Below are 25,820 nucleotides of genomic sequence, written 5' to 3'. Positions count from 1 at the left end.
TCAGTTTTGGCCATGGAGGAATCATGTTCTTCAATGGAGGAGAAAGCTGTTCACAGAGATAAAAATCATAAATTTTTAAAAAAATGCCAAATAATCAGTGAAAAGCTAAAAGAAACATGCAAAATGATCACATATGTGAAACAACTGATGTCATTCTATTTCTACAAGGACCTTCAATGTGATGGAACTTACCCTGACCAATCAGTTCCTAAGTTTCAGTTTATTGAGAATATAATTAGGAGGAGATTATGGTTAGCAAGTTTTGTTTTTTGAAGGGAGAAAGGGTACTCGCCCAAAAAACTATGATAGCAGATACTCTTGTTGAATAATCATAAAAAAAATTAGATAATTTTTTCATAAGCTGGAATCTACTAGGATGTGCACATAGCTCAGCTTAATAGTAATTTGTTTCATTTGAAGGACTCATTTGCTGAATAGAATATAAAATTGATTTTGGGCATGAATCCCTGCTATCAGATTACCCCATAAAACATGAGAAAAAACCAAAATATACTTAATACTTTTATTTTTTAAAAAATATCTAAAACATCAAGAACAAGTTTATGACAAAAGAAATAAATGCCCTGTGATTAGAAAGACAATGAGAATTACAAAGATGTTTGGTTCAGGGTGGGGGGAAGGAAGGTTGAAGTGAAGATGAAATGTCTGAAAACCTTTTAAGCAACAACAAATATACACCATATGTTTATTTTTCTATCAAAGAAAAAAGACAGGGCCACCGAGTGGAATGTCATCATCTGTTAGTTGGGATTTGTTTGTTTTTTTAGGTGGGGTGGGTAAAAATAAGCTCCTATCCCCATTCAACAAATTCCACAGTATTTTTCTTGGAGGCACTGGGCACTGCCTACCAAGGGAGGAAAAGAGATATTTATATCCCCTTCGTTTGAGACAGTTAATCCACAGATTAGAACCAACCTTTTAAAGAGAAAAAGAAATTTTTGTCTGTCCATTGAACCTAGTTAATGAAATATCTTTCAACTAGTTCTGAGGCACTGTCTTTTAAGACATGACTAAAAAGAACACCTTTGGATCTATGGAGACACTTTTCATGACCAAAATATGCATGTGAAATGACACCCTCTCAAAAATGGCTTTTGTATACAGGCTTTAAGGTAAGGATCTCACTGTTACTTATAAAATGTATTAGTGCCCAGTAGAATCATGTTCTCATGTTAAACATTCTTTTGTCCTTTCTACCAGTGAATGAGGGCCTTTTACTAATAACTTATCTGAAGTAGAGCCACAGTCTTTTTCTCCCCTCTGAAAGGGCAGCACCCTTTCAAAAATGGGTTTTTTTCTAAAGCAATCTAGGTTATTTCTACATGCATGGAATCACAAACCAAAAAGCCCGAAACTGAGAGGTTGAACTATCTATCGCATAACTGCTTTGGGTTTGAGTAACTAACCCTGGAGCCCAGCTCCCTCAAAGCAGGCCAAATTTAACTCTAATTTTTGCCCAGTATTGAATAGAGATGATGATGATGATTTTAAGTCATCTTGCTTACTCAAGCCAAAATTCCAAGTGGGAGGACCATTCAGGTACCTGGATTTTTTACACATTTCCTCCCCATCCCCCCGAAAAAACAAAAACAAAATCTCTTGTTACGGAACTATGAACTAAATTTCAATAATGCAATTGATAACTTGTATGTAGAAATACACAAACCATCCCTAAGAACAATAGTATTCCTATTTAAAACAATGGGTTAGGAATACCATGAAAGTGTCCTTTCCTTTTGTGTTACTTTCTTGATGATGAAAAGGGACATAAGAGTCCCTGCTTCCTCTCCCCCCACTACCTTGGGGAGGCACAGGTGTCCTTAGCCAAAGACCTCTGTTCCCAGTTGTCTCAATCTTTTCTTTTCCTTCTGAACAGACTTCAAGCCCAGTGTTCTCTGCTTTTATGTCAGACCTTAACTTGGGAGGATTGTCATTCAAGGTCCATATCAATCATGTCAGTTTTTATTGGAAGATAGTTTTCTAACTTGCTCCTTTCTTCTCCCATTCCTGGAACACACAAACAAACCCCACAAAATAAAGTTTTTTTGGTAGTAGAATTTTTGTTTCACAGATTGAAATGGAGCTTTCAATCATCTTTAACTTTTCCCTGAAACAAAGCTGCATCTTTTTAACACCATAATTCTGCCAGGAAGAATTGAGACGTGTGGAACACCAAAGTCTCAAACTATTTAAATTTGTGGATTGCCCAGAAGAGCAATGGAAGAGATGAGTGTGTGAGTGGTCTATTGCAGGAGAAACACTGTCAAAGAGACTATCCAAAAAAATGTATGAACTTAAAAGGATGTGGGCAGATTGAGTAGAGAGAAAAGGGATACCCAGCAGACAGCCTGTGCCACTGATGTTCACATCATGTCAAGAGATCTAAAGGAACCTCCCGTCGTATTAGAGGGAAGATTTATGGGAAGGCACGTACAAAGGGCCCACAAAGAGAAAGCAGCAACCGGGTCGCAATCTGTACTGTTGGTATGAGTATAAAGACACAGATGAGATCAAAGAAATGGAATTTTATGCATCAAAAATATTTGGACATTTCATTAAAGCTTCTGTATCCCTGGTTCTAGGTGCGGTCTAAGTTTGAAGTAGGTTGCCTTAACCCAGCATGCTGGCATCAGAACTACATTCTCACATACCAGAATCACCATTAGTACAACAGAGAAGGATATGGTGTTAGAAACTTGTTTCCTGGGCTTGTTACTTTACCAAATCTCCAGAACCGAGATAAATCTGACCAATTTAAAGAGATTACATTTTTCTGACAGGTGCTTTGGGGTGCATTCTCCAAAACCACCCTGCACGATTGTGGCACATAAATAAGGGATAGATTTTGTTCTAGTTTACTTTATCCCAAAGAAGCACTGGGCAGTCCTAGGCAAGCTATATTTCATTGAAAAGCAGAGAGTGATACATTAAATTTCCTGTCTATCCATTTCTAGCCTGCAGGAAAAACCAAATAATATTACTCCAGGAGAAAAGCAAGTTGGCAGTGAAAATTTAAATCTTGAAAGAGGCAGGATGAGGGTTTGGTTCCTGTGATCTGTTTAACCAATGAGCTCAGCAGGAGTTTTCAGATTTCTTCCCTGCAGTTTACAGCTCTCCAAGCTGCTGGTTATAGAAATTTATGTTCCTTTTGGCTTATTAATTTAAGCCCCACCATGTAATGTAACATGCCTGGCACTCGAGCCAATGAGTATAGTAAATAAAGGGGAGGGGAAGAGTCTTTCAGGTTTGGCTCTCCCTAACCAGCAGGAGCACAGAATACCTGTGGACTTAGACCAATGGGCTGGACCCAGAAAATAGGTTTCCCTCCTGCTGCTCTGCAAGGCCAGTCACCATCAGCTGTCCTCCTTTTGGGTGAAGGCACAGGATTTGAGAAAGAAAAGCAAATGCCAGAGAAGCATCATGAACAATGGCTTACACCCACTTCTGCTAGACACTGACAGCCCCAAATCCTGCTTACCATAGCTTTCCGTAAGACTGTCCCCTTGCCTGTTACCATGACAGAGAGGGGTCTGTTTTTTAAAGCTGTAGCAGAGTTGACTGGAGAAGAGTCTGCAGCAGGAGCTGTGGCTACTTTGGCCTGAAATTACAAAATGAAAGCCATCTGGGTGAGATGATGCTAGTCAACTCTTTGCTGGCTCACAGCAGCAACAGCCTATAGGGTACGTACTTTGGGAGTCGTGTTCTCCAAGTGGGTGGTGTCCACTGCTGTGCCTAGGGTCACAGGCCCTGCCTCTGCCTTCCTCAGGCTTTCTTTCACCTCCATGATGCTCAGTTCCAGGTCCACACGTCTGTTTTCCTTTTCCCTGCACTCTTCCTCCAGCTCCTTTAACCGCTGCTCCAGACAGGCCAGGGCACACTTATCTGCAAAGGGGAAGGACAAAGAGAATGAACTTGGGGTTATGTTTCCATCAGAAAAACTATACTTGTACCTGTACAAGGAATGTAAGAAATGCTGTATGGGATTTTTTTTTGGGGGGGGGGGGAAGGAGTATTCTACCTAAAAAGACTAATGTAAAATCAAAACGCATCCAAAAATTGTATTTTTAAAAAAGAACTGAAGGCAAGGTTGAACAAAAGAACTTGAAGCGAAGGTTGGAGAGCTACTTGTTGGGCATGTTACAAGTGGTAGTTCTTTTTGTGTTTGGGTTGAACTTAATAGCTGCTAAGGTCCCTTCTGTTCTCTCAAATTTTTTTACTTTCTAACCCAAAGAAACTCACTTCTTGTAGAGGATTCCCAGGTCAAGGACAATATGGGAAGAGAGTGGATTAGGGGTGTTTTGCAAAGGGGTTACAGATACGTCCCTCAAGGGTCTGTCTTCTGTCTCTGATGCAGGAACCAGATTCAGTGGACTTGGCAGAAAGTCTTTGCTTGGACTTTCTGCCAAGTCCACTAAATCTGGTTCACCTCAAGATAGCTCGGTTCTTTACCTTTAGAAAGAAGACAGAGGGCTAAAAGACATGACTTTGGCTGATACTCCATGACACGTACATACTATCCCAAGTTTCTATACCCAAGTGCCATACCTGTACATTTCACCACAGTGTCTTTTAGTTCCCGCCTCTCTCTCCGAAGCTGTGCAAGGTGACTCCGGATTTCGTCCTTCTCCTTCTCCAGCCTCCTCTTTTCCTCTGTGTACCGCTTCACTTCGGCCTCAGTCCTATTCTTGCCAAGTTTAATTTCTACAGGTGCTGTAATAGAAGGGAGGACACAGTATCACCAGCAAATTTCAACCTCCCTTGAGAAGCTGTAGCTAAAGAAACAAAGTTAGAAACCACCCCCACAGATGGGACAGAATTTTAGTGAGTATCTGGGGACAGGGGAAGGAAGTGGAGCCTTTCAAGAAAAGTGAGAAGGAAAAATCAGAAAGCTTGGGTAGGAGGTACATCAAAATAGTGAGGTGTTAAATAGACCAACCAAGAGAGAAGAGACTCCAGGAAGGCGGGGATGGTCACAACTATGTGAAGTACTGCAGAGCAAGATGAAGAAAGGCTGCTGGATTTGGTGACTGAGAGGTCACTGAGAAAACACAGAGCTGGAAGGTATGTGGTACATAGCTAGGAAACCCACCTGCAATGATCCCCTTGGCCTTTTCAGTTTTTTCTTTAGGGGTAGCCACTGGCTGCAGCTGAGTTCCTGTTGCTGTGGTGAATGCAGAGTCAGGGACACTTTGCGGGAAAGAGATTTTCTGTTGTTGGGTCTGAATTTTGACCCCAGCACCTCTCGGTGACAGCTCTTCTGATTCAGGCCTCTCTGGTTGTTTCTATGTTTAGAGAAAGTAATGGTAACTGAGACAATGGGGAGGAACAGGAAAAGAGGAGAAACAGAGTGGTCTATTTGCATGTGGAGTTGGCCAGTACCTGCTCTTGTGCTATTTCCAGAGACTTTCTGCAGCATTCTGTTTCCCTGTCTCCTGAAGAGGTTTCAGCCGTTTCTTCTAATTCTGTCTTAAAGATGGCTTTTTCTAAAAGTGGAGAGGAAGGAGGGGAAGGCTGGGTTTTGACATGATTGGGGCCAGGTGGGAGGGACATAAGGGGTGTGAGGTCCAAGTACACTCGATCTAATTCTTCAAGTGTGTTTGCTTTCAGAGGGGCAGCTTCTTGCATTTGTTCCGCCTGTGAAGGAAAGAGACAATAAAGCAGACACCTGAAAAGTTTCATTATGTATCTAATAAGCTCCTAATTGAATCAAGTATTCTGAACTACCTGATCCTGCCAACCCACACTGCCAGTGGGGACAGAAATACAGCCACCAGGGATTATCCTTGCTCAGAGACTTTAAGACTGCAGGAGAATGATCAATGTATCTTCTTTATAATGCGATCAGAAATCTCTGCTGTACTGCAATCCTGGTGTTTTCAAAACCACAGGAAAACATCTCTACCTCCTAGCTTTAGTGAGGATGGAGATCTCTACCTCCATTTCTGAATTCAGAAGACCTGGGATCCTCCTTTAGGCCAGTCCTCTAAGATCCCAGGTCACTTTCAGGCTTGGGTCCTGAAAGGGCAAAGCTACTGATTTTTCAAGAGGAAAACTGTCAGAATGAAACAACTAACTGCTTTCTAAGATCCAGTGAAGAAACTGGGTGTTTAAATGTTATTACTGCCTGTGCCCCAAACACATTTCACACCCAGAACTAAACAGTTGGCTAACCAGTTTGAATACACACTGGCAACCTACAAAAGATCCTTTACTATCCAGACATCTCTATTCCCGCTGTCATAAGTGGCCCTACATACTATCCTCTCGCCATACAGGAAATCTCTGGCAATACTTCTCAGTTATTCTATTCATCCTTTTCAGACTGACCGCTAAGGGTGCCTAAGATTACATAGCCCTATAGCCAAAGTATTCTGTAGAAATATTTCCCAAATCCCTAGTTTGTGAATGTGAGTCACTCACCTTTACAGGACATACAAAGTGGTGCAATAAAAGCTGATATTCACATATCCTTGTCAGTATAACATTTTGAGCATGTCTCTCCACCATCATTTGTATATATAGAGTAGGAAGCAATTACTAGTCCCTACCCCAGAGTACAGGGCTTGCGCTCTGAGGAGCTCCTGCCACAGTCATGAGGTAATTAGAGAGACAGGGTGTAAGGCAAAGGGTAGGTAGGAGTTTGTTGTAGATAAGCTCCATGATTGATCTATATGCTGAGAGCTTGCTTCAACTTCTTGACCTATTCTGCATGGCATATGACAGTGCTCAGAACGTGAATGGTGCTAGAAAATCTGGATCCCTTACAGTATTTGCATACTATTAGGATCACTTCTTTTTGTACACCGGACAAGAGCAAAAACTTACTAATGTGGGCTCATTTGCATCCAGAATGACTTCATCATAAGGCTCCTCATGCTGGTGACCTTTGGGCAGGTTATCGATATAGGCGTTAGGCTCTGAATACTTTCTCTGCATCAAACTGGAAGACAAAGCATGAGACAGTAGTGTAGAAGGCAGCAGACAGCCATCTCTTTGCTTAAAAGGATTATGGGAACATGAACGTTAGAAATATTCCGATTCTCTTCAATGAGGATAGGTATAATCTTTTCTTTTCTCTTCTCTTTTTTTGGATGGGGGAAGGGAAGGCAATTGGGATTAAGTGACTTGCCCAAGGTCACACAGCTAGTAAGTGCATCAAGTGTCTGAGGTTGGATTTGAACTGTGGTCCTCTGGATTCCAGGACTGGTGCTCTATTCAGTGCACAACCTAGCTGCCCCTAGGATAGGTATAATCTAATGAGAGCTTACTCAGCATGCCTTCCTCTTTCTGAATTGATAGCAGTTATGAGGAACTATACGTAATCCTCTTTATTGGAAACTGGGATCTCATAGCCCAGGCCTCTTATTTTGTACATGGGTAGAGAAGTCCCAGTGAGGGACTTTTAATACCAATGTTGGAAGGTACTATCTCTGCAACTTGTAGTGTTAAAGAGTTGCCTGGGGGACTGAGAAATCAGGTGATTTGTCCAGTCACACAGCCAGCGTGGGTTGGAGGTGGGATGTGAATCCAAGCCTTTTGGACTCTGAAATTAGCTTTTTGCATGCACTAGGCCATACTAAATCATTTTCAATGAGAAGTAACGTTACCTGCTTCAAAAGTAACTTGTTTATGGCCCTGCTCCAAGTTCCATGACAATTGAAAGACAGAACTGGAACTCATTCTAGTGTTCCCTCTCCTGCATACACAATCCTACCTGAGACAGGAAGAAGGAAACTTTTCCCCAGAACTTACAAGAAAGAGGTCTTTGCTGCACTCACAATGCAGGAAACTCGATCTGCATCCACATAGTCATAGGTGAATTCTTCTGGGTCTGTCTTGGACCCGGACTCAGACAAAAGGAGGCCCAGCCAGTGGCCCATTTCCTCGGATGATTTGGCCTGAGAAGGGAGAAAACAGATCGGGCCAATCAAGGCAGCATTGCATACATTCCAAAAGGCCTTTTCACAGCCAAAGTAAGGCATTCATTCACCAGAAAATGGATTGGGAAACTTTGCCTTTAGGTTTCCTCTCTTCATAAATTTGTATGTGACACAACATAAAGGAACATATGACAACATCACCCATTTCATTTGTTATGTAGCTCCAGAGCCTGGAAAGAATTGCTTGAAAATTCATGGTTTTTAGGTTTTACATGATTGGAAACTCCATGATGGCAGGGACAAGGTGAGTTCTCCCAAGCATAGTGTTTTATACTCAGAAGGTGCTGAATGCTGTGTTGTAATGGTAAGTGCATATAATTATTAGTTGAAGACCCCAACCACAGATAAATCTGAGCCTAGGCCTCAGGTAGTGCAATAGGTTTGAAATTTCAATACCTTTTAATGTACAGATAGCCCTTCTGCAATAAAAGTAGAATGTCTGACTTAAAGCAGATATTTACTATTGACAATCCACATGTAAACAGAAATCTAAATCCCTGATTTTGCTCATGACTATTCTGCGTGACAATACATCGTAACCACATACTCACATCCACATACTGTTAAAATGTATGTTACATTCTTCTTTAGTGTATTAATAACAATCCCTTGTCTATGTAGCATCTGAAGGTTTACAAAAGATTCGACTTAAAACAACCATATGAGGGTAGGCTATAAGTGACATTTCTTTATACGGCACCTTAAGGTTAATAAAGTATTTCAAATAGGTTCGTTTCAATTGACAGGAATAAAATGATCCACATTTTACAGATTAGGAAATCAAGGCACGGGTAGCTAGGTGGCTCAGTGACTAGAGCACCGGCCCAGAAGTCAGGAGGACCTGAGTTCATATCCGGCCTCAGACACCTGGCACACTTACTAGCTGTGTGACCTTGGGCAAGTCACTTAACCCCAATTGCCCTGCCTTACCCCCTCAAAAAAAAAAACAAGGCAAAGAAATGTTTCATGGACCTTACACAGTTAGTATGTACAGGATCTATGACTCGAATTTCGGTCTTCTGATTCCCAAACTAGTACTTTGCTATATACAGTGAAAATCCTTTCAGAAACTATTATGATTCTTTTTAGGGAAAGAGGCAGAACAGTTACCACGTAAGCATGGGAGATTAGCAAACCCTGACAATATAGGTTTTTTTAAAAAGGACAAGTATAAGAGTACCCCTGCCCCCCACTTACGGTGTAAATTTCCTGGCTTTCTTTCTAAATTCATGTTATTAAAACAGAACAAGTAAATGAGAGCTCTAATGCCACACCAGAGGAGGGGTAGTCAGAAAATTAAGAAATCAAGATTCCGTTTGAGCTTGTGCCATTAAGGGAAATCATATGTTATCTTAAACTAAAAGAAATGGTTGAAGTATGCAACAAAAGATATGCAGAATGCATCCAATATGGCATTTTCATATGTAAAGGATCCTGAAGCAATTGTATGGCATCTCTCCTCCCACTGGAGGGCAGTACTAGAGCATAATTTGAACAAAAACATCTTTAGGGTTAGGTGGATTTGGGACTAAAAGCACATAAATTATACAGGTACATACAGATACACCCACCTAACAGCAATTATTGAGTCCCAGACAAGATGACATTAGGCCAAAAAAATATGACAGACGAGAAAAACAAAGATATAATTGCTCTATATGTAAAACAGCAGGATTTGGTGATAAAATTATTGCAAGACGACATTAGTTGAGACAAAGCTTTGCTAGGGAGGGGTGTGTGTGTGTGTCTATACACACAGATTTTAAGGACTCATTTCATCTGGATCCCTCTACATATAATCGATCAACAAAGAAATGCTACTATGTGTCAGACATTATGCTATTAAGCATACAGAAAAGAAGAAAAATAGTCCTGCCTTCAAGGAGCTTACATCCTAAGAAGGGACACAACACGTGCACAATATATAAGTATATATACCAAATAAATGCAACATAGTTATGGAAAGTGGAGTACTAGCAGCTGGTGGGGGTTGGGAAAGGCTTCTTACAGAAAGGAGCAATTGAATGGAGCCTTGAAGGAAAAGCCTCCTCACATCTTGGATGAATCTTCACAAATTGCTGAAGCAAAAATATTCACTCTTAGTGTCCAACCTTCTAACAATCTCATCTAGTGATGTGCTTTTCTCACTTTGGGTAAGCAATCCAACAACAAGCATTTATGAAATGCCTACAGACAAAAAAGAAACAGTACCTGCCCTGTGCTGACAATAGACTCACAGATCACCCCAGGTGGGACCTGCCAAAGCTGGCACTCCACTACTGACACGGCCTTTGGGATTTCAGGGTCACCCTTGTGGAGCTAGCTGGTGACATGCCAGTTAAGAGTTCTGGGCCTGAAGTCAGGAAGAGCTGAATTCAAATCCAGCCTCAGATGCTTCCTGGCTGTGTGATCCTTGGCAAGGTAGTTAGTTTCCTCAAACTGTAAAATGAAGATAATAATACCAACTACCTCGCAAAGTTGTAAGGACCAAATGAGATAATAGTTGTAAAAAGTGCTCTGGCACACAATAGGTGCTATTTAAATGCTTACTCCCTTCCCCCTGGGATCATAAGGCAGCAGGGTGAGATGTTAATGAGGGATAGATGGACAAATAGACACATAAACACACACTTATACCCACGATGAGTATAAAGCAGCGCCAGTATGTTCCTTTTTAATCTTAGCCTAATAGTAGCATTAGATTGTGGTCCCATTTTGCACTTTTGTATACCCTACCCAGTGGCAGTGATGGAAAGATGAGCTTTTTATCCAGCAAGTTGCATGTGTGCTTCTCAAGCCCAGTGATCTCTCAGATCAGCTCCAGTCACATCATTTTTTATTTTACAGGCACAGAAGCCTCCATCTGGTGCTGCATAAACTAAATAAAGCTCCTTTTAGAATCTTTAGAAGCCTTTTTAGCAGCTCTGGGAGCTATAAATAACTTTTCCACCATAAATGCAGGAAGTCATTCTCATTGTCCTCCTACTTTACCATAACTGCCCTGAGGTCAGAAAGGGAGGGATGAAAATTTAAAAAAAAAAATTAAAAAAAACAATCTCAGACAAATGTTAAGTAAAAATAATGCCAGGCTATATTTAATTGCCCTTTGCAAACTTACAGTGCTGTTCTGGATTTCCAGTTAACTCCTGCTGCCTCTAAACGCAAGCCAGCTCTGAGCCCCTGCCAAGCAGGGATGGTATCATGTTTTGGAAAAAGCCAGAAAAAAGGAGCCTCGATTCCTCCGCTCACTAGCTCTGAGAGTCTGGGCACTCACATGGCTTCTCACAGACTCAGTTTCCTCAGTTATAAAATGGGAATAATCCTATCTGTATCACCTACCTTAGAAGGCTCTTGTAAAAGAACAAATGAAATCATGCATGTGAAAAGTGCTGTATACAACTGTGAGCTGTTGTTATCATCGAGCACATACAGATTACCTCAAGCATGGCTATCTCCTCCCCACTGTTGAGAATCCGAAAGGAGTAGAGGTGATCAGGGCTGGGATTTGGGATAACTTCACATCCCACCAGGCTGAGTGGCTGCTGTGCTGATTTAGTGCGGTTCCTGTCCTGGTAGATGTGCAGGTGGCTATCTTTCACGCAGCACCATCGGGATTTCCACTGGCTGTTGACCAGGACATTCAGGTAACCTGCCAGGAAAGGACTGTCTGTAATAGGGGCAGAGTCACTCACATCCACACCGTAGTCCTGGGAATACAGAATCTCACTTCACCGGACCTGTATCTAAGGAGCCTCCTTACATACAATACTATAGTAGTCTGTGTGTGTGTGTGTGTGTGTGTCTGTGGGTTTGGATTTTGAAGGAATGAGAATGTGATTACATTTATGTATTACTTTTATAGGCATACAGCACAGCATGGCTGAAGAGTACTGAATATGGAATCCTAGAATGTGGGTTCAAGGGTGAATCCACAGTTAGTATTTTTCAGGTCACATCAGATCATAAAATTTAGAGCTGGAAAGGATCTTAAGAGATAATTTCTATTTTATAGAGGAAGAACCCAGAGGCCCAGAGAGATTAAGTGACTTGCCCAAGTCACATAGATAGCAAGCAGCAAAGCTGGAATTTGGACTTCTGCATCTGGATACAGGATCTTCTGGTCCTTGAGTTTTCTTATCTCTGAAATGATGGTGTCATACTGGATAAATGATTTCTAAGGTCTCTTTTGTTTTAAATCTATGATCTGTGAGCAGGAAGTGTATTGTGCCCAAGAGTAGACAATATTGAATAACTACACAAAACATAAATTGACTGAGCCATAAGGAAATAACTCGGGCAGGGTTGGTGAGGCTCAGATGTAAATGCTGCCCCTCTGAAAACAGATTTAAACTGAGGTGATTCTTATCCCAAAGCTATTCTTCACTTATATAAGCAGTAGGTTGGTGGGAAATCCTCTGCCTAATTGAGAGATGGCCCCTGTTTCCTGCTCTAAATCCCCCTTCCCATGGTTTTGGTGAGGCTATCAATTTCTTTTAATAACAGTCTGCATGAAGCCTCTTAACCTCTTGGCTGCCAGCACAAGAAGTTAAGTGTGTCCCACTCTCTCTCACCACGTCCACACACAGATGTGCTTTTCTTATCAGGCAAGTTGCTTCAATGTCCCACAAACACACTGTGATGATTCTGGCCCCACGTGCCTTGTGCTTATAATGTTGCTTCTTTCAGGACTACCCTCTTCTTCATCATCTATCCAGAGCCTACCTGTCCTCCAAATCTCAACTCAATTGCCACCTCCTTGATGAAGTCTTCTGATTGCTCCAGCTCTCAATTAGCACTGACACCTCCAACTCACCCACTTAGCACTTAATCAGATATGCTATTTTGTCTTCTCTATGTCTTAGTATTGCATCCTCAACCAAACCATAATGAGCTTCTTGAGGCAATGGCTGTCTCATCTTTCCATATCCCCGGTATTCTCTAGTCTTGTCATTTTGCATATACCATACCTTGACTAGAGCCAGGGTCATAAGTCTAGCAATTCTGTTCAATGCATCCCATTCCCTTCCTGGGCCAAGATAAAACATGACCATTGCATATCTCCATGCTTCCTGCCCAAAGTGGAAGCTAGATGAGGTCATGATGCTAGTCCTAACTAGAAACTGGATTGGAAGCAGAGGGAAATTAGTGGGGGATGGAAGAGGAGTGCTTTGCAAACCTTAAAGCGCTCACTGCATAAATGCAAGACATTATTACTATTAACTTATGCCAGTCTATTCTAAGGATCAGCCAAGCCCTGGGAAGGGTAGCTACTTTGTTCTCCCTAGGCCTTTCTATCTCCTCCGGGAATGGAAAGACATTTCATTGCTGAGCGTACTTCCAGAAATAACACTGCTACAACACCCAGAAACAATGACTCATTGGCACTATTCTCATGTAGCAGCAAAACCATGCCCTCTGGAGGCTGTACCCTGAGATGATGCAATATCCACACAACTAAACTGGCACCAAGGGGGCACGAATCACCCTTGCTGGAAAAACACATGGTATCCAAAGGCCAAGTCAGGTTCTCATCCCAGCGTAGCCTCAATTTTCAACATCCATGAACTCTGGGAAAAGTCGTTTCAATACTTGGAACAACACCCAGACCACCATGACCAAAAGACAATGAACAAATCAATGACAGGTACTGGGAAGTAAAAAGATTAAAGGGAAAGAAACTATATCTTACGAGGAAAGGTGAAATGTTTGGGCCAAGAAAGAGCCCAGGACTGATGATAATTACCTTCAACTATTACAACCTCCTAGAAAGAATACTTGTCCGAGAATTCTGTATACCTGGTTCAGTCTTCACTAAATCGCTAATTTCATAGGATCATAGGACTTGGAGCTGGGGAAGACTTCGAAAACCAACTCAATCCAATGTCACCCATTTTAGAGCTGAGGAAATTGAGGCCTGCAGGAAAGAAAATGTCTTGCCCAAAGTAAGACAGGTTTTCAGTAGCAGAGCTGGAATTTAAACTCCTTTGACTACAAATTTAGTGCTTTTTCCAACACCTCTCTGGGTATCGGTTTCCATATCTAAAAAAGTGAAGAGGTGTAGCTATGGCACAATGGTCTGGGAATCAGAAAAACCAGATTATAGTCTTGCTTCCACTGCTATCCACGTAATCCCAGACAAGGGCCTTTCCTCTTTGAGCCTGTTTCTTCAACTGCAGAAGGGGGATTAGATTAGGAAGCTTTAAGGTAGAATCCTGTTTATGTTAGAATGTTAGGATGTTACCTCAAATTACACAAAAATTTCATTACAACTAAACTTATCCACTTCCCTTCCCCTAAGGATGCCCTTATCTTTCCTCCCTCATTACAAGTCTTTGGCTCGCAACTTCCCATCCTCAAATGCCCATATTCACTTCCATAAAGTCTTCCCTCAGGACCCTAGGCAAAAACAACCTCTTCCTCTCCTGAATTCCTATAATGTTTATTGTCTGCACCACTCAAATGGCATCTGTCAACTGCTGCCCTTTAATTGTAGCTTTTGGTAAATGTGTCTTCCGGCCTTGCCAGACTGGCACTTTTATTTCTTTGTAGTCTTCATAAAAAAAGTGCACATTTATATGATGCTTTAAGATTTACTTTCCTCAAACCTGGAAAGTTACAGCTACAGTGTGTGATGAGTGACTTTGATAGACTGAGCCCTTCTCAGCAATGCCAGAACCTAAAACTTCGCCCAAGGAATCACGATGGAAAATGCCATCCACATGCAGAGAAAGAACGATGGAGTCAGAACGCAGAGTGAAGCAGACTGTTTTGTCTTTTGTTTTGTTTTCTTTCTCATGGTTTCTCCCATTCATTATAATTCTTTTATGTGTTTAATAGGAATGTATGTGTAGAGCCCATATCGGATTGCATGCCCTCTTGGGGAGGGAAGGGAAGAAAATTTAAAACTAATGGAAATAAATGTTGAAAGCTGATAATAAATAAATTAAATATTTTAAAAAAAGATTTACTTTCCTCACAGCTACCTTGGGAGGAAAGGAGAATAAATACTATTACTTTCACTTTACAGGTAAGGGAACCAAGTCTTAGAGAAATGAAGTAAGTAAAAAATTCTGAGCTGCAAGACCCTTTAGAAGGTCATCTAGCTCAACCTTTTCCTTTTATAGCTGAGGAACCTAGGACTCAGAAAGGTCATTATGTGACTTGCCCAAGGTTACAGAGACAGGATCTACTAAGGACAAGATTCAACAGCAGGTTCTCTGACTCCAAATTCCCTTTCCTTGCCCTAGACCATGCCTCCCTCTAAGTTCCAGGTGAATCTTCTACAGAAGGCAGACAGCTCTGACATGGGATTTCAACTCAGGTTAGCTCCAACTCCTGTGCTCTTCCATGGGGAAAATGCCTTTCTCTCCAATGCTGCTTCTTAAGCACCTTTTACAGTGCCTTCTGTGCTTAAGAACTATTTGCTGAATGAAATTATTGAAGTATTGGATGTATTAAAGTTGAGGTGGATGGCCAGTTCTCCAACTCTACAGAGAATTGAACAGAAAGTTATGTGATAAAACTGCAGCAAGAGACAGTTTGTTTAAACACAGGAAAAAGGGCTGGATCTGTGAGCAACATTTCAATGCCCTGGTGAGTGAATACCTACAATCACTGCAGGTCAGCACCTTCCAGCCTCAGAGTTGTCTCACACACTGTGAGGTGAAGTGACTTGCTTGAGGTTGCATGGCCAGTATGCATTAGAGGTAGCACTTGAACTCAGGGCCTCCTGACATCAATCCTAGCTCACTATCCATTAAGCCATATCTGCCCTCTGGTTAGAGGTAAAAAATAGTTTATGAAGATGGTGAAGGAAAACTGGAAGAGACCACCATGGGGGGATGGATAATCTCTATCCCTAGGTATGTTTTAAATTAGGGATAAATAGTACTCTGTCTTAGATGGCTTAATTGTTCACCTGCCTATTGGCAGGGGGCCTGACCCGATGACCTCTTGAGGTCTTTTCCAGCTTTAAGAGTCTATGATTCTTACTGGATGTCTCCAGAGACCTCTCAGCATTCTCCAGTGAAGTGGATTTCTTCCTCCCCAGGTTCATCAAGTTGCTCAGTTTGAGGCCTGCTGTGCCTTTCTTCTTAACTAACAAGAATGGGGAGGAAAGAATTGGCATCACACACATCACATAAACAAGCCCACACCCAAAGCCCACCGAAGATCTCAGCAATGCCTTTCTTGCTCTTCCTCATCCCACAAAAATCTACAGGCCAGGTCAGTTCACACAGATGTCTGCCTACTGACAATGACAGGACATGGGAATCTTTTAGGAATACATTGGCTATTGGCAGAGAATGCTTAGGATTTTAAAAGATAGCTGGGATAGAGGAAAAGTTATCCATGTAATTTCAAAAACAAACAAATATGAACTTAATAGGTTAACAAACTTTATGCTATGCTGATCCTCACTCCCAACTCTGTCTGTCCCATCTCCTTGCAGTGGGTTGGTAAATGACTTCCACTTGATCCCATCTGCCTCTCACCCTCAAATGCCATTTCCCTCACCATCCCATGGGGCAGGAATTCTGTTACCATCTTTGGTCTCTGTGCTCTCAGGATGACCATCCACATTATTCCCACATTCTGGGGCTGACAGGTACTTCTCAGCTATATCTGGCTATCAATGATAAAGAGAAAAGACAAGCATGACCATGTGGTGATATTAGTTAATACTGGATAATTATCTTATGAAAAATCATTTTCCCAACTGTGAACTAATGATAATCCTACCCATGGAGCTGATATAAATTCTAATATCTTCTCCAACTCTAAAGTTCAATGACCTGGACGCTGAAAGCTTTCTACTGTGTCTTTTGAAGTTTCCATGAGATTGTCCCATTGTTCTACTGCCTTTGGACCCCTCAAGTTGCCAAACCCATTTTTCTTCTTAGTTCCCAAGTGTACAAAGGGACTAATTGACACTAGGAAAAAAAATAGCATTCAAAGTGATTTTATCCACACTTGCAGCAGGAGAGTGGAGCAGCTAGATTGTCTTAAGAAATTACATATTAGCTAATATCCCAGTGGATGCTAAGAAGCCAGCAGCCATCAATAACAAGAAAGTGAATAGGTATTTACACAAAGAAGTGCAGATATAATCATATCTAGTGGCTTCACAAGCCAGCCTCCAAATATTAAGGTTTAAGCTTCTCTTGCACTAATTTAAGAAAAAAATCTGGTTAGGGATCGTTCCACCGATCCAGCTTGAGAACTGGGCTATTCCAAAAGCATCTGGAAAAGAAACCAACATTTAACAAAAATAAAATAAAAAAAATTTAAAAATCAACCTTCGGTGGAAACAATTGCAATGATCCTATATCCAAAGTAACTCTTCTTGGTGGCAAAGGAGAGATCCTTTTTCTAGGCTTGGTTTTGGCATGGATTCTCTATTTGTAGTGATGATTCAATGTATGCCTGTTTTTCCCCCTTCAGCGATGTCCTTGTGCTTTGTGGCACCATACTTTTTCACTGTGTGCACTCCTTCCACCAGACCCAGATCACAACCTCTCTTCATCATAGTCTTTGTTGTAGCTTTAAAAAAATAACTACTTGGGGACCAACCTTCTGGTAATGGGTCTCTACAAACTTAATTAGGCTGGTCCTCAGGCAAGAGACATAATGTTCATCCGCAGACCCACTCTTTTATCCTTCCCAACTTGGTGGGTTTAACCAGAATGTAGATCCTTCTGGCATAACCTTTAAGAACCTAGAATTAACTCCACACCCCAATGAGGCACATGAGTAGGACTGTAGTAGAAGTCCCTCCAATGATAAGGAAAAATGATAATTAATAACTAATAAGGAAAGTTTTGAAATGTTATTCCAATTCATAAGAAAGGTGGGGGGCATCATCAGTTTTTACTAGATACCAAGGTAAAAAATATCATAGAAGTATAACAATGTTCTGTCAAAAGGAACAATGGCAACTTCTAGCCTCTAAATCCTCGCTATACCTCTTCCTTCCATCTCAGATAAAGATGAGAAAAGCCAGGATCACAGAGAGTGAGTCTTCAACTCTAGACTCACTCCATTTGCTCTCACCACAGGAGCTAAGTGGGATGCCAAAGTTACATGGTTGACTGGACCCACTCTTTACAGTTAGGAGATCAAACGAGGCTGCCCTGGGTTCCTGCCTTTTAAACTGTCTCAAAGCACATAAGAACCTTTATTTCTCAATAAACACTTAGGGACACTATTCAATTTTCACTGGAAGAAAACAGCTACACAAAATAAATTTCCCAATTTAAGAATCTAAAACAAAGCTAATATTGTTCCAATGAAGTTTTCTTTTCCTCGAGCAAGAGAGTACTTTAAGTCTATATCCATTTCATTTGTTTTCTAGCCAAGATAAAGTCACTGTGCTTCTCCAAGCATAGCATGTTTTTTATTAATTAGACTAAGATGCAAAAACAAAGCTCCCAATTTTTCACTTTCACTTTAAGAGAAATAAAAGAATTAAGAATCCCCTCTGTAGAGAGGGACTAGTCTTACTTTCTGACAGTTGAGACGCTGAGCATCAGGGGTGTACTGGTTTCCTTCCAAAACTCCTTCAGAAGGCAGGCCACTGACCTCTTGGATGACCTGAGTAGGAAGAGAAGAGCAAGTTGGTGGACCAGACTCAGGACCAGACTTTAGCTGCTCCTCACTTACTTTTTCACTGCCTGCACTTTGATTCAGTCAGAACTACTACCAGCAATCCCAGAAGTCTCTTGAGAATGGACAGATGGTGATGTGTTAAATGATTTTCCTCCCAGGTACCTGGGAACATTTCCATGCTATTCCAGGACCAGTCTGAAATTATACTTCAGAACTCTAGAAACTGGGTTTTTCCGGCTGGGAAAGGTTATTAGGATTCTCAGACCCCATATGTTAACAGATGGAAGAGGGAAGCATGTCGCCAGGAGATTTGGGTTGTAGGGAATGAAGTCAATCAAGCTGATCCTGGTCACTAACATTTTGAGTTCTGTGGTTGGTACAACACAAGTGAAAACTTTTTGCCAGAAATGGGCCTGCCACCAGGCATTGTGGTCCCCTTGGTTCCCACTGCTTTCTGTTAATAGTTCCTTTGTGGTTTCAATAAATTTACCACATTTCCTGAACAGCCTCCTTCTTCTTTTTGGTGTGTTGGAACCCTCTCTATGACATACCCAGTTAGGGAGAGAGAGTGGCTCTGAGAAACATTTTCCTTAATATCCTCACTAGGGTCTGCTTCTTCTAGGGAGGAATTTCTTTATTCATGGCTAAAGGATTCAATTGGAAGTACACAGAAAAGCGATCAGGCTGGCTGGCCCTTTGACCTACAGAAGCTAGGACTTTATAGGATGATCAAAGCCAGAGCTATTGCTTCAAGGGAGTTTCCTACAGTCACTTAATCTGGTGCTTTCTGGTAACACTTAAATTGAGATACAGATACAGCCAGAGGCAGCTATTCCATACATTTATGTATAGGGTTCATCTCAGATGCAGAATTGCTTAAAGAAAAGAACTTCCTCCTTCATCCCTGGTCCTTCAGCTATAGCAGATCCATTGGAGATTGATTTCGAACCAGCTGGACTTTTTCAGTTCTGAGAGCTAAGTGAGAATGCTTCAGGAAGGCTAGAATCAAACCTTAAGTTTACTTCACTCACTGATAACAGTTTGGGATTCTGGTAGCTCAAAGCTACAGATCATCAAGCAGATTACATCTCCTCCCAAACCCTGGGAGAAACACTCATAAGCTGAAACTCATTCAGATCTAAGAGCCTGGTGTGACAACTGACTGCTACTGCCTTCAGCTCTGGGGACTCTACTAAAGGTGTCTCCTGAGTTTTCTTCATTTGCTTCTGGGTGTAAAACTGAATCCCATTGTGATCCAAAGTCTGCCCCCCCTCCTTGGGCAGCTCCCTCCCTTCCTGGCAGTCCTCAGCCCAGGGCTTCCTCTCCCAATTCCCAGCTCTCCTCCCTGGGGCCCCTTGAGCTCCTTCCTCCCATGAGCCTCCTCTAGATTCCCAGATGTTTTGCTTCAGCTGCTACTCACTCGGGCTTGGTTCTGAAACACTAAGCTAAATGTTTTCTTGTTGAACTTCCAAAGGAAAACAGGGCAAGCAGTTGCCCTCTGAAAAGTCCTGACATTTCCCTCTCTTCCTTGAATGTGTCTGGGGGTGAGGAGGGACTGAAAATAAAAGGTTTCACCTCTTTAAACTGGTTGGCATACATTGCCTTACATTCTCCCCACTACCCTCTGATCTCTATACACATGTCCACTTGCTCCAATAACAACCACAGAGTCAGCCAATATGGTCCTACCAGCTTAGAATGGAAGAGATAAGGGTCTCCTAGCCTCTGCCTAACTGGACTCTCTCAGATCCACATGAGCAGTGCTAAGTAAGGTTTCTTTTTTCCCCAACTACAGAAAAGCTTACTACTGAAACCTCAGACAATAGGCATGCCTGTATTCCAAGGAGTCTTAACCTGGGGTCCACAGCCCACTGGATAGATTTCAAGGGTTTTGTGACCTTGACTGGGAAAAAAAAAATCTTCATTTTTACTTTATTATTTAAAAAAAACCTATTATTCTGAGAAAGGGTCTATAGGCTTCACCATATTGCCAAAGGGAGTCTGTGGCAAAAAAGGGGGATGGGGGCTAGAATTCCTGCCCTTAGTCTGTCAGTACTTCAGGGGGCCACCTGGAAGAAGCAGATGGGAGAAAAGCAGTTATATGTTACTTAATTAGCCAGGCCATTCTGGCACTAAAATGTGACCAGGCACTTAGAACTAGGTCACGTGAATAGAGCCCACTTAACCATGTGGCTATGAACGGGTCTTACTACTGCCTCTAAGGATTTTTACAGAGTGAGGAAAGACGGCCCCTATGAAAATACAACCAAGAAGAAGCTATGCATTTGGAAATAATTCCTCTTTGAAAATTATGTGCTCTTACTCTGAATGCAACCTGGTACAGGGCTTAAAAGAGCATGGACTTGGTAGGCCTGGGTTCAAATCCTGTATGACCTTAGAAAAGTCACTTAAACCCTCTAGGGCTGTTTCCTCATCTATAAAATGAGGGGAGGGGAAGCTAGGTGGTGCAGTGAATATAGCACTGGTCCTGGAATCCAGAGGACCGGAGTTCAAATCCAACCGCAGACACTTGATGCACTTACTAGCTGTGTGACCTTGGGCAAGTCACTTAACCCCAATTGCCCTGCCTTCCCCTCTCCAAAAAAAAAAATCCCAAAAAACAAAAAAAAAATGAGGGAGGAGGGATAGAATGGATGAACTTGGAGGTTCCTTCCTGCTCTGGCTCTGTGACCTTCTGAATTTTATCAATCAAAACTAACTGCTGAACTGGGGCTCTCCCTGTCCCTTCCCACCCCACTCCATTCTAAGTTCCTAACTTCAGTCACCCACAACATTTTTGACCCTGAAGTACCCCTCAGCACTAGGCTGCATGCCAGTGCTCTCATATTTTCTCTCTCTTTTTGCACTTTATTTGGCACAAATGCTGTGAGTTTGGAGTACGTGGGGTGTGGGGAGGTAGCATTCTATTTTTCCAAGGAAGGCATTTTGCAAGGCCTCAGAAAACAAGCCTTCCTCCCTTCAAATTCTGAAGTAACTGAGTATTGACAGTTGGGGAGCTAGTGGCTCCAGCAGATGTTGTTTTCTGTTGCTTTTTAATAAGGCAATGGATGTTTAAAATTGCAGTTTGCAAAACTTCGGCAGTGTTTCCAAGTCGGTTACATCCAACAAGCTGCAGCGAGATGTTTCTTCTAAATAGAGACACGTCTAATTGGCAGCACACACAAATGGTAGTGAAGGGAAGGAGAGATGGAGAAAAAAAAGGGAAGGGCAGCTTTTTGGCCAAGATTCCTCATAGTGCTCTTATTCAGGTGTCAGTCAAGGCTCAAGCTACGGAATATCTTTTGGAATCAAGAGAAGGGCAAGAGTTGGATTGTGTCTCTCTTGGTTTATTTATGGAACAGTAACAGATGGTTAAGGTCTCCCCTTGGATGCTGTTCCTTTTTCACGTCAAAAGCAACAACCAGAAAAAGCATTTACTAAGTCCCTAACAGGTGTATGCTTTCAGTAAGGAAATAAGTGGCCTGTCATTGTCTGGGAGATCAGCACAGCTGACTCCTCCTCCTGGCATTCAAGACCCTTCATCTGGTACCAAGCCTCCTTTCTCCAATCTCGTCTATCACTATGTGCCCCAGTGAGTACCTTCTGCTCAAGGGAAGCTAGCTGCCTCATTTTTAGCATTCCTGCTGTCACATCTTCCTTTGGGTTCTCGCACACCTCTGACTTCTTATCTATGTAACATTCTTTAAACCCTAACTTCTTCATGAAGTCTTTCCCAGTTACTCTGGCAAATGATGAAAGCACTCCCCATGACACTTATTATCTATACAATATAGTCTGACATCTTCTTATATTTAACACTTAAATATGCCATCATCTTGTATTGTTCCTTAATCAGTTTATATGCATTATCTTTTGTCCCCCCGCCCCCAACTATGATATAGGTTCTTGATCTTATGCTATTGTATCTTTTACAATGCTAGGCTCATCTGCTGAATTAATATTTTCTGAATTAAATTTAACTTTGTGGCTAAAGAGGTAAGTGACAAATCAATGAACTGCATTAACACCACTATGGTGACAACCAAAGACACATTCCCAACTCCTCAAAATTTTCTTTTTCTCTCTTTTTGAACATCACTTGGAAGTGCCAACAGAGTCAAAAAGGAGGTGGCATTTCATTTTGTTAGAGAAGATATTTGGCGATTAAGTGGATTAGAGGTTATATGCCTGCCCAGGGGGTATTACTAGGGAACAGAGAACAGTTGTCATGAGTAGCCCCAGAAAAAACAGAGTGTGAGAGTGAGGAGACACAGCTTACTATCCTTCCCAATTATTCTCCCAATGATTTTTCTTGAAGAGCCATAAAAAAATTGATGTGATTTTCATTAACATCATGATACTAGTATTGAATATGACAGGACATGTAAGAGACATTCCCCTCTGGAATCCCTCCTCATCCCCATCTCCTAAAATCAAGAGTAGGTTAGGACCAGCTCCTAGGTTTAGACCACCCACAAATTTGCTCCCTCTTAGCTCTTACAGAGATTGCCTCAAGTATAAAAAAGTACTCAGCATGCCACTGTGCCAACCTGTGGTTTCTTGGCAATGGAGTACAGGAGTGTCAATGCATAAGCAGTTTGTGTTGTTTCCTGGAACTAAGGTACTTAAGTGGAAAATGAAATCTGTTTACTATTTAGTTACAAATGCTGTTTTTTGTATGTGTAGCATTTGGGGAAAGGAGAACCTGGTAGGACCAAAACACAGTTACATGGGATAAAATGACCTATGCCTTGTTTTTGGTGAAGGTGAGGTCTCAAATCATAAAATAAGATCAGGTGAAGGCATTGGGGATAGTTAGCCTATTCAAGAGAAGAGCTGGGAGGATGTGAGAGGTGTATTCAACCATCTAAAGGACTGTCATGTGGGAGATATATTAGACTTGTGTTTGGCCCCCGAGGGAAATGAGTGGAAGTCGTAGAGAGGAAAATTCGGGTGCTTGATGTAAGGAGAAAATCACCTAACGACTAGAGGGATCCCAAAGTGGAATAGGCTGTCAAGGAGGTGGGAGTGGGGGTATCTGGAGCTTACTCTCAAACTAGTAGGCAGAAGCTAGACTACATTTGTTACAGGTAATATTGCAGAGGGGATTCTAAGTCAGTTATAGTCTGAACTAGATGGCCTCGGAGGCCCCTTCCTACTTTTTGAGAGATTTTGTGAAAACATGACTTTAAGATGGAAGGTTATTAAATCTTTCTTTCCTCCAAGTCCCAAAAGTAAGAAAGCAGTTCATAGCCTGCTGCCACCACCAGTTCTGACCCCCAGTGAACATGCAGGACACCTCAGAGCTCTCCTCACCCGGAGCCACTGCTCTGCCTGGTCCTTGCTCTGCAGTCCCAGAACGATCACATCAGCATTTGTTGGCGTGATCTTCAGGTTGTGCTCTTTCTTCCTCACTTGTTTCTCCTTGTAGATGACACTACAGCCTACCAGACTCACATCAAGCTGGGGATTGTGATCCTTGGAGGATTTGTAGCACTGGAAACAAGAGGCTAGAATTAAACAGTGAAAACCACAAAAAGCAGGTGCAACCGTCACTTTTGCAAAATCCACCAAACCCACCTCTGTGTTATAGAACCAAGAAGTTTACTGCCCATCAAATCATGCTCAAATAGCTTTTCTTTGAATATTAGCATTTCTATCTTACCATGTAATATCTATAGGTCAATCAATCTCTCTCTCTCTCTCTCTCTCTCTCCCCCGTCCTCCTCCTTCTCCTCCTCCTTCTTAACAAATGGTACAGCGTGTATACAAAACAGCTTGAAATTCAACTAGATTAGGTTTTTGGGGCCATGATTATCTTTGTGACTTAATGCCTTATCCTGGGTAGTTATACCAGAAGGCTCTCCTGAGAAACACAGTAAACAGTCAGCCTCTCACTTATCATAGAAGAGAATAGTAAATAGTAAAAAATTTAATACCAAACTAGCCTTTCTCTATTTCCCAACACAATGTGGTTAGCTACTCCTGTGATCAGTGTTGTGGATTTGGGCAATGTAATCTAAGTTTAATATTAGCCTGAGTAAAACTTAATTGGGCAAAGAAGGGAAATGAAAAGGCATCTCTCCCACTTCCTTACAGAGGTGGGAGACTCTGAGTGTGGAAAACTGTATTTAATGTCAGACTTTTTTTTTTTTGATGTATTGATAGTTTTTCCAAACTTTTTTTTTCTCCATTGTTCTTTATAATGATGTCTCTCTGGAAGAGGGAGAGGAAGGAATATATTGGGAGATGTAAGTGATAAAAAACAAAAGATATCAATAGAATTTATTTTTATTAAAGCTAATTGGAAAGGTTATATGTTAGAAAATAAAAGGTCATTCCCAAACTAAAGCTGATAGATTTTTATATTATTCAGCATTTCTGGAGTATCCCCACAATACCTGTGCTATATGACATGAGGTCTATGTACTGAGCCAATTGGGGTTGTATTATTACAAATAATATAACAGAATGAATAATCTAGTAAGGGTTTTTGTTGTCACAATAACACCTCCTGCGATGCCTTGATCATGCACCAAATTAAAACAGTAAAGTGGTTAGAAAGATGTACACAATCTGCTTGAAGCACAAAGATCAGGGAGAAGCAACGGGACAATATAAAGAAAGGTAGCCATGGCATAACATCAGTCTCCACATGAAATTGAGAGCTGTCTGTACATTAGCAAGTCCACATCTGGCAACAGATGCTAATATACCTTACCGATCGGGGCTAAAGTGGCAAAACATCTGTCACAAGCCTGAATCTCAGATATTAGTTATCCTCCTCTCCTCCTTCTGCCAAAGGGAAAAAAATAGGACTAATTCATGTTAGGTACAAAACAGTGTTTTTCTAACCAATAATCTGTTGTCCTTAATGACACACAACTGCTTGGCCCACTGTCCCAGCCACTTCTTCCTCCACAGGAATGCACAGATCCGGGCATCCTTCATCAGCTCGATGGTAGCTTCTGGGGATGGCCATTGGTGGGGTGTTGACTTGCTCTTGCTGCTCTCCTCTTCATCATATGACTCATAGGAACTACTCACAGGTTCACCGTCATCTGTAAAGAAGGATCAGTTTAGTCACAGTCTGTCTGTCTGGAAAGCAAGTAGGTTGTTTCCAGGCATGCTCTGTTCAGGCAAGGGACAAAGGGAATCATGCCATCACACTTCCAACGGGCAGGAGCAACCACAAAACTATTTAGTGAACAAGGTGTCCTGGATCAGAGGTGTATTCCATTAATGGCTTTT

General features: G+C 41.7%; 1 protein-coding gene across 2 annotated transcripts in view; it reads right to left on the bottom strand.

The window, feature by feature from the left end:
- Nucleotides 1-509: 509 nt before the first annotated feature.
- AFAP1L2 (actin filament associated protein 1 like 2) overlaps nt 510-25,820 on the bottom strand; it is a 147,400-nt gene continuing 122,089 nt past the window's right edge. For both annotated transcript variants that reach the window (XM_036736132.1, XM_036736133.1), the window contains 14 exons: nt 25,425-25,630; nt 23,886-24,065; nt 18,465-18,554; nt 16,506-16,590; nt 15,954-16,058; nt 11,399-11,610; nt 7,774-7,919; nt 6,847-6,961; nt 5,401-5,655; nt 5,111-5,303; nt 4,567-4,731; nt 3,710-3,903; nt 3,500-3,619; nt 510-2,028 (listed from right to left, as the gene is read on the bottom strand). In XM_036736132.1, the coding sequence (XP_036592027.1) occupies nt 2,002-2,028; nt 3,500-3,619; nt 3,710-3,903; nt 4,567-4,731; nt 5,111-5,303; nt 5,401-5,655; nt 6,847-6,961; nt 7,774-7,919; nt 11,399-11,610; nt 15,954-16,058; nt 16,506-16,590; nt 18,465-18,554; nt 23,886-24,065; nt 25,425-25,630 (2,093 nt within the window). In that variant the 3' untranslated portion in view covers nt 510-2,001. The remainder of the gene's footprint in view (nt 2,029-3,499; nt 3,620-3,709; nt 3,904-4,566; nt 4,732-5,110; nt 5,304-5,400; nt 5,656-6,846; nt 6,962-7,773; nt 7,920-11,398; nt 11,611-15,953; nt 16,059-16,505; nt 16,591-18,464; nt 18,555-23,885; nt 24,066-25,424; nt 25,631-25,820) is intronic.

This window comes from Trichosurus vulpecula, chromosome 8 (assembly GCF_011100635.1).
Source record: "Trichosurus vulpecula isolate mTriVul1 chromosome 8, mTriVul1.pri, whole genome shotgun sequence".
Lineage (NCBI taxonomy): Eukaryota > Metazoa > Chordata > Mammalia > Diprotodontia > Phalangeridae > Trichosurus > Trichosurus vulpecula.
Note: the sequence above shows the minus strand (reverse complement) of the source record. Positions and strands in the feature narration are given on the sequence as shown.